At 39.8% G+C, this 13,238-nt stretch overlaps 1 protein-coding gene across 2 annotated transcripts in view; it reads left to right on the top strand.

The window, feature by feature from the left end:
* Positions 1-13,238, top strand: part of KLHDC1 (kelch domain containing 1) — a 64,790-nt gene that overhangs the window by 31,705 nt on the left and 19,847 nt on the right. For both annotated transcript variants that reach the window (XR_004252706.2, XM_032179993.2), the window contains exons 5-10: positions 1,228-1,306; positions 3,038-3,121; positions 6,745-6,828; positions 7,296-7,354; positions 10,790-10,902; positions 12,690-12,762. Coding sequence is in view for 1 of the 2 variants with exons in the window: in XM_032179993.2 (XP_032035884.1) it covers positions 1,228-1,306; positions 3,038-3,121; positions 6,745-6,828; positions 7,296-7,354; positions 10,790-10,902; positions 12,690-12,762 (492 nt within the window). In the remaining variant the exon portion in view is untranslated. The remainder of the gene's footprint in view (positions 1-1,227; positions 1,307-3,037; positions 3,122-6,744; positions 6,829-7,295; positions 7,355-10,789; positions 10,903-12,689; positions 12,763-13,238) is intronic.

Below are 13,238 nucleotides of genomic sequence, written 5' to 3'. Positions count from 1 at the left end.
AAAAATTAGCCAGGTGTGATGGCAGACGCCTCTAATCCCAGCTACTCAGGAGGCTGAGGCAGGAGATTCGCTTGAACCCGGGAGGCAGAGATTGCCTTCAGCAGAGATCACGCCACTGCATTCCAGCCTGGGCGACAAGAGTGAGAGACTCTGTCTCAAAAAAAAAAGAAAAAAGAAAACCATCAGATCTCATGACACTTACTCACTATCATGAGGTCAGGGAAACACCTGTCCCCATGATTTAATTACCTCTCATTGGATCCCTCCCACAGCACATGGGAATTCAAGATGAAATTTGGGTAGGGACACAGCCAAACCATATCATGCCTGTAATCCCAGCACTTTGGGAGGTCAGGGTAGGAGGATAACTTGACCCCAAGAGTTCAAGACCAGCTTGGGCAATATGGTAAAACCCCATCTCTACAAAAATACAAAAATTAGCTAGGCATGGTGGCACGCACCTGTAGTCACAGCTACTCAGAGGTCTGAGGCAGGAGGACTGCTTGAGCCTGGGAGGTGGAGGTTGCAGTGAGCCGAGATCGTGTTCATGCCACTGCACTCCAGCCTGGGTGACAGAGGGAAACCGTGTCTCAAAAAAATAAATAAAAAAAAATCTAATTTGCCATGCTAATATAAATGTAGCTGTTAAAAATTTGGGTAGTTTCTTCTTACAAGCCCTGTATGTGCTGGATTCTTCCTCTTGCTGTTACACAAGGGATGAAAGCAGCTATGGGTCTCTTCTTTCCCACTGAGAGCTCATCACTTTCTGGAATTGGTTTATTTAGGTCTCTTTGTTCCCTCAGCTCTGTATTCTTTTTGAACTGTGATTGTGTGTTAGGGTTGTTAAGGTGAGAGGATCTTTTTCAGCTTTTTTTTTTTTTTTTGAGACGGAGTCTCGCTCTGTCACCCAGGCTGGAGTGCAGTGGCACGATCTCGGCTCACTGCAAGCTCCGCCACCCAGGTTCACGCCATTCTCCTGCCTCAGCCTCTCCAAGTAGCTGGGACTACAGGCGCCCGCTACCACGCCCGGCTAATTTTTTGTATTTTTAGTAGAGACGGGGTTTCACCGTGGTCCCGATCTCCTGACCTCGTGATCCGCCCGCCTCGGCCTCCCAAAGTGCTGGGATTACAAGCGTGAGCCACCGCGCCTGGCCTTCTTTTTCAGCTTTCTATGAACAAACTGGAAACAGAATTCCTAAAGTGTGTCATTTCGTATTTGTTTTTCAGACTAATATATTTTGGTGGTTATGGGTGTAGGCGACACAGTGAACTCCAAGACTGTTTTGATGTTCATGATGCATCTTGGGTAAGATAGTAATCACTGTTTACATTTTCCTCCAATTCAGTATAGCCTTAACATCTTAGAAATAATGAGTCGAGTCTTTCTCATTTTTGGAGCTACCAATTTGTCATAATTTACACTATGAAAAAATGTGTCTTTTCTCTTTAACATTTGGATCCATTTGGCAAAAGGTATCTCTCTAGTGGTATTAGCCTTCATGGCTATTGGCAGAGTAATTTCTTTTCTTATATCATTAATCAGATACCTGCTTCTGTTAGACAGGTAGAAGCTTTAGCGTAACTTGGAAAAATTATGTTCATATTTAACCACAATAGCTATTGTTGACATACACCTCTTTTTAGATATGTCCACTAGAATTATTCACAGGTCAGACTGGCCTCTAGATAAGAGTCAGTTGGTAATTATATTAATTTTTCTACTTATTCTTACTGATTAGACAATAAATCATTATTAATGAAAGAAGTCATGAATTACAAAAATGAAATTTTTAAACAGATAATTTAAAAAACCATTGATCCTACCACCAAGATGCAGTCTTATTAGTTTTACCTTCTACTAGCGTATATTATTCTACATTAGTGTAAATAAATATATACATATATATGTGTGTGTATATCTATACACACACATTTCATGTATATTGCTTTGTATATGGATATTATTGAAAATTCCCCATGTTTCTATGTTGTTTTTGAGTTTTAAAAATGATATATCATTAAAGCTTTGCTACTTAAACTATTGCTGAGAATTTTCAGGAATATAACTTCTATTTATATCTAGTTATTTTTATTCATCAGTGAAATAACTCAATTTTTTTCTCCTACAATACAGTTACTAAGCTAATTATCATGTCCTGAAGTTTCTGGAACACAAATGGGTTTGTTTTTCATTTAGACTCTAAATGAGCTGGGTGTGGTGGCACATTTCTATAATCCCAGCTACTAGGGAGGCTGAGGCAGAAGGATCACTTGTACCAAGGAGTTTGAGACCAGCCTGGGTAACATGGCGAGACCCTATTTCAATTTAAATAAAATTTAAAAATAGAGTCTAAACTAAGTAAATTGTTTAGCTTATTTTACTTGCTTAACAAGGCCTGACAAAAAAAAAAAAATGATGTCTTTCTGACACACAATATAAAACTGGCACAGAGATCATCTAGAGTAGTGATAGAGGATTTCAGCACCCTGGGAGTTGCTAAATATGGTGTAGCTGCTAAGTCTTTGCCTTGCTGACCAAGAATTTTATATCTTAGGAGATAAAGAAGGGAGTGGTCATAAGTTTAATCTATAAGAACAAATTGCTTGGTGAAGTAGAAGTGATTGGAAGTTTTTGGAAACAGGAACCATGACCCACCCTCTAAAGTTTATTACGGCAAAAATGAGGAGTTCTGAGCATGTACTTGAGGAAAACAGACTTAAAAATGTAAACATCATTCCACCCTCTGCAATTTTAAAAAAGATAATCCTTTGAGAAAATATAAAGATTGTCAACAAATAAAATTATGATTCACTGCAAACAATACTATGAGAAGAAAAGTTGCCAGGTGGTGCTGCTACTGGTCTGGGGACCACGCGTTGGGAGGTACCCGTGTATCCATTGGCTTTGTGACTATGGTAACACTTGACTCTTATTTTTGTAAGGTGTCTATTATTTTACCAGTAAATATGTGATAAAACTGTAATAATAATGTAAAAATTATTAAAGCTTTGAGAATTTAAAACACTTCTCTTTTAGGAAGAGCAGATATTCTGGGGATGGCATAATGATGTCCATATATTTGACACAAAGTCACAGACTTGGTTTCAACCAGAAATTAAAGTAAGTGTTGTAAAAAGTCATCTTTATATATTTGTATTTAAAAATCAATTTTTTTACTGTGGATTTTGGGGGTTTTTGTGTGTGTGTGTGTTTTTGAGACAAAGTCTTGCTCTGTTGCCCAGGCTGGAGTACAGTGGCACAATCTCAGCTCACTGCATCCTCCACCTCCTGGGTCGAGTGGTTCTCCTGCCTCAGCCTCCTGACTAGCTGGGACTACAGGCGCGGACCACCATGCCTGGCTAATTTTTGTATTTTTAGTAGAGACGGAGTTTTGCCATGTTGGCCATGCTGGTCTCGAACTCCTGACCTCAAGTGATCTGCCCACCTCAGCCTTGCAAAGTGCCTGGATTACAGGCATTATAGGTCACCACACCCGGCCTGTTATTGGATTTTTGTAATTAGGTTTGTAATCACATACCAAGTAGTTCTCTTGAGTACTTTTATTAATAGCATTAAGAAAAACATCAGAACCGTAGATGGCACTTGTAGTCCCAACTACTCAGGAGACTGAGGCAGGAGGATCACTTGAGTCCAGGAGTTCAAGGCTGTAGTGTGCTACAATCACACCTGTGAATAGCCACTGCACTCCACTGCATTCTAGCCTGGGCAACATAGTGAAACCCCATCTCTCAAAATAAATAAATACAATAAAAAAAATGCATATTCTTCTCCTTGTCAGCTAAGGTTTTCTAGAAAAAAGTCTTTTAATGAGGTGCCATCATCATTCTTCACCCACGAGTGTCATGCCCTGATTTAATAAAGGCCTATTTTTAAAAATCCTTTTATAACAAAGCCCATGTTTTATATACCCTTGAATTCAGAGGTACATGCAATCATGGCATGACAAAAAATACATTATCAGCATTCTTTCATTTCTTAGTGACCAAACACAAATTCAAAGTAGTTTAAGCAATAATGAATTCTCACATAGCTGGAAAGCATATTGGAATGGCACACAAAGTAGAAGGAAGAGCCGCAGGGACCATGGCCTCAGGAACCAGAGCAGGTTACTCAGCATCCTCACAGTACTTTCTGTCTTTCTGTCTGCTTTTCTCTGCTTCTCTTTGTGTGCTTGTTTCATTCCGTCTGTGGCAGACACACTGGCTCGTTTAGGAGGGAATATGGTCCTGGATACACACACAGTTATTCGTATTGTACTCTCTCAACGTCTATATATTAGTCTTAGAAAAGGGCTGGGCTTGGTGGCTCACGCCTATAATCCTAGCACTTTGGGAGGCCGAGGCGGGCAGATTGCCTGAGCTCAGAAGTTCGAGCAACTCACGCTTGTAATCCCAGCACTTTGGGAGGCCGAGGCGGGCGGATCATGAGGTCAGGAGATCGAGACCACGGTGAAACCCCGTCTCTACTAAAAATACAAAAAAATTAGCCGGGCGTGGTGGCGGGCGCCTGTAGTCCCAGCTACTCGGAGAGGCTGAGGCAGGAGAATGGCGTGAACCCAGGAGGCGGAGCTTGCAGTGAGCCGAGATCGCGCCACTGCACTCCAGTCTGGGCGACAGAGCGAGACTCCGTCCCAAAAAAAAAAAAAAAAAAAAAGAAGTTCGAGCAACTTCTTGGCAACACGGTGAAACCCTGTCTCTACTAAAAATACAAAATAAATTAGCTAGGCGTGGCAGCATGCGCCTGTAGTCCCAGCTACTCGGGAGGCTGAGGCAGGAGAATTGCTTGAACCTGGGAGGCGGAGGTTGCAGTGAGCAGAGATTGCGCCACTGCACTCTAGCCTGGGCAACAGAACGAGACTCCGTCTCTACAAAAAAAAAAAAAAAAAAGAAAAGAAAAGGACTCTGCCTCTACTTGGGCATGTTCCTACTCTTTACAGCAATTCCTGATGCCAAAGGGATGATTGGCCAGTCTTGAGTCACATGTTCATTGCTAGGAACAGCAGGGTATTGTGACTGATAAGCTTACCAGAATTGAAGAGTGGAATGCTAAGCAGGTCATATATGTGCAGTTACATATGTGTCTACTAATACACATATATGACCAGAATTCCTTACAGTCCAGCTTCTGTTCATGGAAATGATGGGAAGGTCTATGCAAAATAGTAAGTGTTAGAGTTTGGTCATTCTCTGGATCCTCTTTTCCAGGCAATAAATTTCAGATTTCCAGTGCTCTTCTATTCTCTTCTATATAGTAGAAGAATTCTTCAAAATTTAAGATCAAGCCTGGGATAATAATAAAAATTTTGTTTTGCTGGAAGGGCTGGGAACCAAAATTCTTAAATGGTTCTCATTTAAGTGTTATATAGGTAATATCTGAATTATTTCTTACCAAGTTGACCTCAGCACAGTTATTCAAATAAGCCTGAAAAGTTTAGGAAGTTATGATATTGGATGCAGAGCTTTAATTTCCTATTCCCACTTTGAGTAGCCAGTGAGCTGAAAATGTCAGGTTCTTTCAGAACTTGAAATTAAAATACATACATAAAGGCATCCCCCATGAAAATATGGAAATTATGCAGAAAATTCTTCCCTCAAATCTTATTCATTCATCTACCCATGATACTCACTTTTTCCACCAATTAAAAACCTCTCTAGGGTGGCGTAATGGCTCACGCCTGTAATCCCAGTACTTTGGGAGGTCGAGGCAGGCAGATCGCTTGAGGCCAGGAGTTTGAGACCAGCCTGGACAACAGAGTGAAACCCCATCTCTACTAAAAATACAAAAATTAGCCGGGCCTGGTGTTGCACACCTGTAATCCCAGCTACTGGGGAGGTTGAGGCAGGAGAATCGCATAAACCCAGGAGGTGGAGGTGGCAGTGAGCCGAGATCGTGGCGGTGAGCCGAGATCACGCCATTGCACTCAAGCCTTGGCGACAGAGCAAGACTGCCTCAAAACAAAAAGTGAAACTTCTATAAAGAAAAGATCCGCTGGCCGGGCGCGGTGGCTCACGCTTGTAATCCCAGCACTTTGGGAGGCCGAGGCGGGCGGATCACGAGGTCAGGAGATCGAGACCACGGTGAAACCCCGTCTCTACTAAAAAAACTACAAAAAAATTAGCCGGGCGTGGTGGCGGGCGCCTGTAGTCCCAGCTACTCGGAGAGGCTGAGACAGGAGAATGGCGTGAACCCGGGAGGCGGAGCTTGCAGTGAGCCGAGATTGCGCCACTGCACTCCAGCGCGACAGAGCGAGACTCCGTCTCAAAAAAAAAAAATTTGAAGCACCAAGAGTTTTGGGTCCATTTGTAATTTTACAGAGTTTCTGAGATAATCGCAATATGCACCGCTCACTTCTAATAGGAGCTCTGTGTGTGTAAAAGAGAGAGGAGAGAGTGAGAGAGAGAACATTTTAAAATTTGATTTTAAAATCTTTATACAGTATTTCAAACAAAAATTTACACGAAACCTTATTTTGCTAAATAGCGTCAGACGTATAAGAAAAACATTTTCAAAAGTAAAGATCAGGGAGAATAAGATTTATTCTGACGAATAGTATTTGTCTACAATTAGTACTATTTAGAATAAACTTTTGCATTAGCGTTTTTAATTGAATTACATAGGTAATGATAACTTAGTGATTAAGACTTTCTCATACTGAGCATAGAAATGTAACTTTATTACAGATATTTCAAGTCTTTGCAATCTGTTCTGATGTCTACTTGCAGGGTGGAGTTCCACCACAGCCACGAGCCGCGCATACGTGTGCAGTTCTTGGAAACAAGGGTTATATCTTTGGCGGACGTGTTCTGGTTAGTGTTTTTAATGGAAATGGTATTTTTATGTGCAATGCTCCTTATAAAAATTTGTCCTCTGATTTTGTGGAATAATTGAACATTCATGTAATCTAGAGATTAAAATGGCATTCCATACTAACTTTTATTTATCTTCTAATTTGTAAACAGACCATACGTGAACAATCATAGATGATTATAAATCATATTTTAATGAGGAGAATCTTTCAGTGCAGTATCAGAAAAAATTAATTTCTTGTCATCTAAAGCCTGTGAATTTAAACCTATTTCTTCCTTTCCCCTTTGACACATTGATTTGGGAGCTCTGTGTCAGTCTTATTAATGCTTAGCATCGTTTTCCAATATTTAAACTTCTCATGTGAAGTAAAATATAGTCTATTTTTAATCTGAACTTACTTTAAAAGAAAAATTTTAGCTGATAAAAGATGTGAAATACTTACCAACGTAACACACTTTTCTTTTAGCAAACTAGGATGAATGATTTGCACTATCTAAACCTAGACACCTGGACTTGGTCTGGAAGGTAAGTTTGAAGTCTTAAGTACGTTTTAATCTATAGGCATGGGTGTGTGTCTGTATGTGTCCATAATCCAAATGTGGGTCTTTAAAACTGAACTGGTATTTTTTTCCTTCAGATTATATGTCTAAGCAAGGACTATATAGATTTAAATAGAGTTTGTTCCTTAACCAAACAAGATAAAACATGAAAATACTAACATTTGAAATTATATAAAAGTACTGGTTTTATACTAAGTATTTTTTGAGGATTGATCAGTAGAAGAAATGAAGAAGTGGTTGAATGGGGTCATCTCAGGTGAACAGGTAATAGAGTAAAGTCAGATTTTATTTGTAGCTCATAATATGTATTTAACAATAGAACAAATATATTTAGCTATCAACTTAGCAATTTGTATAATGAGATGGAATCAGAGCGATATATTATTCCAAAGTATAAGGACCATTAAATACCATAAAACCATGAAAGTCTCAGAAGAAAATATAGCAGATTATCTTTAAAATCTTGGCATGGAGAAAGCTTTGTAAAGATGATATGAACTTGGCCGGGCACGGTGGCCCACGCCTGTAATCCCAGCACTTTGGGAGGCCGAGGCGGGCGGATCACAAGGTCAGGAGATCGAGACCATCCTGTCTAACATGGTGAAACCCCGTCTCTACTAAAAATTCAAAAAAAAAATTAGCCGGGCGTGGTGGTGGGCGCCTGTAGTCCCAGCTACTCAGGGGGCTGAGGCAGGAGAATGGCGTGAACCCGGGAGGCGGAGCTTGCAGTGAGCCAAGATCACGCCACTGCACTCCAGCCTGGGACAGAGCGAGACTCCGTCTCAAAAAAAAAAAAAAAGGATGATATGAACTCAAAATTCATAAATGAAAAGACTGATCGATAAGACCACTTAAAAATTAAATATTTCTCTATAGAAAAATGTACCACAAAAAATTAAATGGCAAATTGTAAAATGCAAACAAAAAACTGGAAACAATATTTGCAGCTTTTTTTTTTTTTGAGACAGAGTCTTGCTCTGTCACCAGGCTGGAGTGCAGTAGCATGATCTCAGCTCACTGCAACCTCTGCCTTCCGGGTTCAAGCAATTCTCCTGCCTCAGCCTCCGGAGTAGCTGGGACTACAGGCGCGCACCACCATGCCCAGCTAATTTTTGTATTTTTAGTAGAGACGAGATTTCACCATGTTGGCCAGGATGGTCTCGATCTCTTGACCTTGTGATCTGCCCGCCTCGGCCTCCCAAAGTGCTGGGATTACAGGTGTGAGCCACCATGCCCAGCTGATATTTGCAATATTTTTAACAGAGAGATGTCAGGGCAAAGATCCACAAGAACTCAGTAAATCGGTTAAAAAAAGACAAATAATCCAATAGAAAAGTGGACAAAGAACATGCATGAACAACTCACAGAATAAATAATAATAGGTAAAAATTATTTTTAAAAGATGTTCAATCTAGGCCGGGTGCAGTGGCTCACACCTGTAATCCCAGCACTTTGGGAAGCCAAGGTGGGTGGATCACCTGAGGTCAGGAGTTTGAGACCAGCCTGGCCAACATGGTGAAACCCTGGCTCTACTAAAAAATACAAAAAAAGCAAGGAGCGGTGGTGGACGCCTATAATCCCAGCTACTCAGGAGGCTGAGGCAGGAGAATCGCTTGAACCCGGGAGGTGGAGGTTGCAGTGAGCCAAGATCATGCCACTGCACTCCAGCCTGGGCAACAAGAGGGAAACTCTGTCTCAAAAAATAATAATAAAAATAAAACCAGGCAGGTGCAGTGGTACATGCCTGTAATCCCAGTACTTTGGGAGGCCGAGGCCAGTGGATCACCTGAGGTCAGGAGTTCTTAACCGGCCTGACTAACATGGTGAAACCCTGTCTCTACTAAATACAAAACAATGAGCCAGGCGTATTGGTGCATGCTTGTAAACCGAGCTACTTGGGAGGCTGAGACAGGAGAATTGCTTGTACCTGGGAGGCGGAGGTTGCAGTGAGCTGAGATCACGCCATTGCACTCCAGCTTGGGAAACGAGCAAAACTCCGCCTCAAAAAAAAAAAAAGTTTCTTATAATCAACACAAACAGTAAAAATATTTTCATTTTGTAAAAAACAAATTGTATCTTCCAAAAATGGCCTGTGATATTCTGGAACATTCCAGACTGTGGAAGAATGGTATCTTCTCACCTCCTAAATTAAGTTCTTTTGCTTCTAACTTATGCTTTTTTATTTTATTTTATTTATTTATTTTTTTTGGAGATGGAGTTTCGCTCTTGTTGCCCCAGCTGGAATGCAATGGCGCGACCTTGGCTCACTGCAACCTCCACCTCCCAGGTTCAAGTGATTCTCCTGCCTCAGCCTCCCTAGTAGCTGGGATTACAGGCACTTGCTTATGTATTTATTTTTCATGCCCCATCTCTTTTAAATGTCCATTTTATTATTATGATTATTCTTGTTGTTCTATTTTGTTTTAAGAGACAGTGTCTCTATTTTCCCCAGGATGGTCTGTTCAACTCCTGGGTTTGAGCAATCCTCCTGCCTTGGCCTCCCAAAGTGCTGGGATTACAGAAGTGAGCCACTGTGCCTGGCATTGTTTTTATTTTAATTTTTTTGAGAAATCCTTAGAGGTTTACCCTGGATCTGGAATGGCTTTCATGCTTTTATTTTGAAGTTAGAATAGCTAGCATTTTCAGAGGAAGATAATGTTTTGGGAAATTCTAGAAGTAGATCAAAGTAAAAACAACAATACAAAAACCCGTAATATCCTTGGGGAAATCAGCCAAAAACACAAAATTAACTATGAAACAACAGTAAAAAGTTACAGACGTGAAAAAAATTGTGTTGAAAAACTAAGGAAGCAGCTGATTAACCAATAAGAATGATGCTGAGTATGCATTGTGCATTAACAGAGAATTGACTTTTTTAATTTTTTCTTGGAGAAGCAGTCTCACTCTGTCACCCAGGCTGGAGTGCAGTGGTGCAATCTTGGCTCACTGCAACCTCCACATCCCGGGTTCAAGCAATTCTCCTGCCTCAGCCTCCTGAGTAGCTGGGACTACAGGCACATGCCACAAGGCCCAGCTAATTTTTTGTATTTTAGTAGAGACGGGGTTTCACCGTGCTGCCCAGTCTGGTCTCGAACTCCTGAGCTCAGGCAATCCACCCGCCTTGACCTCCCAAAGTGTTGGAATTACAGGCATGAGCCACTGCATCCGGCTGAGAATTGACTTTTATTTTCACTGTGTAGCCGGGTGGAATGGTCATTAAATGGAAAGATTTTTAAAATTCATCTAAGAATTTAATAATGTTTTTCAAATATTCATGTAGGTGGGACTAGTAAAAGTTTTTTGGAGCAGTGAGGGCAGATTTTTTTTAAGATCTAAGATGATTAAAAACCTTTTATTTTGATTAATATAGTACCTAGACTTTTTTTTCTCCTTGCCACAGGATTACTATTAATGGAGAATGCCCGAAACATCGGTCATGGCATACTTTGACACCTATAGCTGATGATAAACTTTTCCTATGTGGTGGACTAAGTGCAGATAATATCCCATTAAGTAAGTTGATTAAGGTTTAGCCTATAATTATTGTCTCATTCTTTTTTCTTAATTGTATTTCATACTTACAGTGAAGTAAATCTTTCTTTTTTCCTGTTTTTTCTGGTTTGCCTTTATCCTCAACTATTTTCTTGCATGAATTATGACCTCCTTGCTTTTGTACCCTTGGCTCTCCACATTCCCCTGTTTTCTAGGGAAAGAGAAGAGGAAAGGGTGATTGAAGCTAGATGAAATAAAGCCCCTTTCTACTACTATATTCTGTGATTCTGTGTCTGTTGATTTTTGATCCAGCTGCTTGTACTGTAGGGTAGGATGCTTGCACTGTTCGCTTTTGCTGTACTCCAGGCTAGGGGGTTAGAAGAGCAGCCTTTCTTAGAAGGCCCTGGAAATACAAAATGGGAAGCCCAGTTGCTTCTCTTTTTGTTCCAGAGCTGTAGAGGAAAGTGTTTAGCTAGGTTTTTTAAACTCCTGTCATTGCTGGTCCCAGTGGCTATGCGTTTTGGAATGCAGTTTTTCTTTCAGCAGTAGAACTGTGGCATCAGGATAGACAGATGACCAAGAATATTGACTTCTTAATTTGGCATGTTAGATGTTTTATGTTTTCTATTTTCTTTTCCTTTTTTTTTTTTTGAGATGGAGTCTTGCTCTGTGGCCCAGGCTAGAGTGCGATGGTGCAATCTCGGCTCACTGCAACCTCCACCTCCCGGGTTCAAGCGATTCTCCTTCCTCAGGCTCCTGAGTAGCTGGGATTACAGGTGCCCGCCACCATGCTCAGCGAATTTTTGTATGTAGAGGTGGGGTTTCACTATGTTGGCCAGGCTGGTCTCGAATTCCTGACCTCGTGATCCACCCGCCTCAGCCTGCCAAAGTGCTGGGACTACAGGCGTCAGCCACTGCACCCGGCCGTTTTCTATTTTCTTAACCCAGAAGTTTTCTCTGGCTAGAGATGTTTTCATTAAGAAACATTATACACTATTAAAACATTTATATAATTATATATTAGGGTCTGGAAACAATTATTTTTCAACAAAAGTTTATCGAGCATCAGCTGTGTGTCTGGCAGTCAGCTGGCCACCAAACAAATTCCAGAGATTAGTTGGAGAAACAACAGTTCCTAGTAGGAGATGTTAGTTATTCTTGCATATTATTATACTTCTCCAATTTGTGAGATTTTTAATTAAAAGAGATTTGGAATCTAACAAAAAACTAACATCTGTACATTTCACTAGGGGCTGTTTAATATCATATCTTCATGATCTCTAGTGTTTTTAGTTGCTGTTTTCTGTTTTTGGTCATTGACCTATGGGAAATTAAATGTCCTAACTCATAAGCTAATCAATTTCCTCCCTTAAAGATTCTGTTTCAGTCTAAGATTTGGTCATATGGATATTAGATGATCCCAAGACATTTTTTTCAGTTTGGTTGACTGTGATAATGGCATTGTGGTTATGTAAAAAATGTCCTTTTATTTTCAGTAATGCATACTGAAGTATGTATGGAGAAAATGATATGAGATCTAGGATTTCATTTAGAAAAATTAAGCAATAAGAATAACAAAAAGATAAGTGGAGCACATGTAGCAAAGTCTTGATAGTTGTTGAATCTGTGATATATGGAAGTTCATTGTCATGGTCACTCTATTTTTGTAAATGTTTGAAAATTTGTATGATAAAATAGGTGTACTCAGAAAAGATAGTCATTTAAATGTAGCATGATAAATTTGGGGGAAAATTAAAATTGTATCCCAAAGACCTAATCTTAATTTCTGAACTGTCATGATATTACAGGTGATGGTTGGATTCATAATGTTACAACAAATTGTTGGAAACAACTTACACATTTACCTAAAACAAGACCTAGGTAAGTCTAGAAATTGACAAATAGTAAAATAGTTAAGAATTTTTAAAGCATTAAAATATAGTACTGAATTTATAGTGTTTGCCATTGAAACCATAAGCCATTGAGAAGAATGTCTTTCAAATGAGCTTGATGTTACCTAAATAATTTAATTATTACTTTAATTATATCTGATTGTTAGAAATGATCTATCCAGTTTTCACCCATACTTGCATATTTGAAAATGCTATTCTTTTATGTAAATGCATAATCTTGCCTGATAACTGTGAAGATTAAGATAATTAAAAGCATCATATGAGATTAATGTTTTTAATGTTAATATTTTTAATAAGCAGACAAAAATGGGGTTGGCTTTAATAGTAGTTATTTGTTTTTGGAAGAGGTTTAAAGCAAGTTAATCAGGAAATTTGCTTCCACGTTGATCCAGTGGATGGCAGGTTATTATTAATCTTTATTAACTGCATAATATATTCATTGAT

The sequence above is a fragment of the Hylobates moloch genome, unplaced genomic scaffold (assembly GCF_009828535.3).
Source record: "Hylobates moloch isolate HMO894 unplaced genomic scaffold, HMol_V3 SCAFFOLD_16, whole genome shotgun sequence".
NCBI lineage: Eukaryota > Metazoa > Chordata > Mammalia > Primates > Hylobatidae > Hylobates > Hylobates moloch.
Note: the sequence above shows the minus strand (reverse complement) of the source record. Positions and strands in the feature narration are given on the sequence as shown.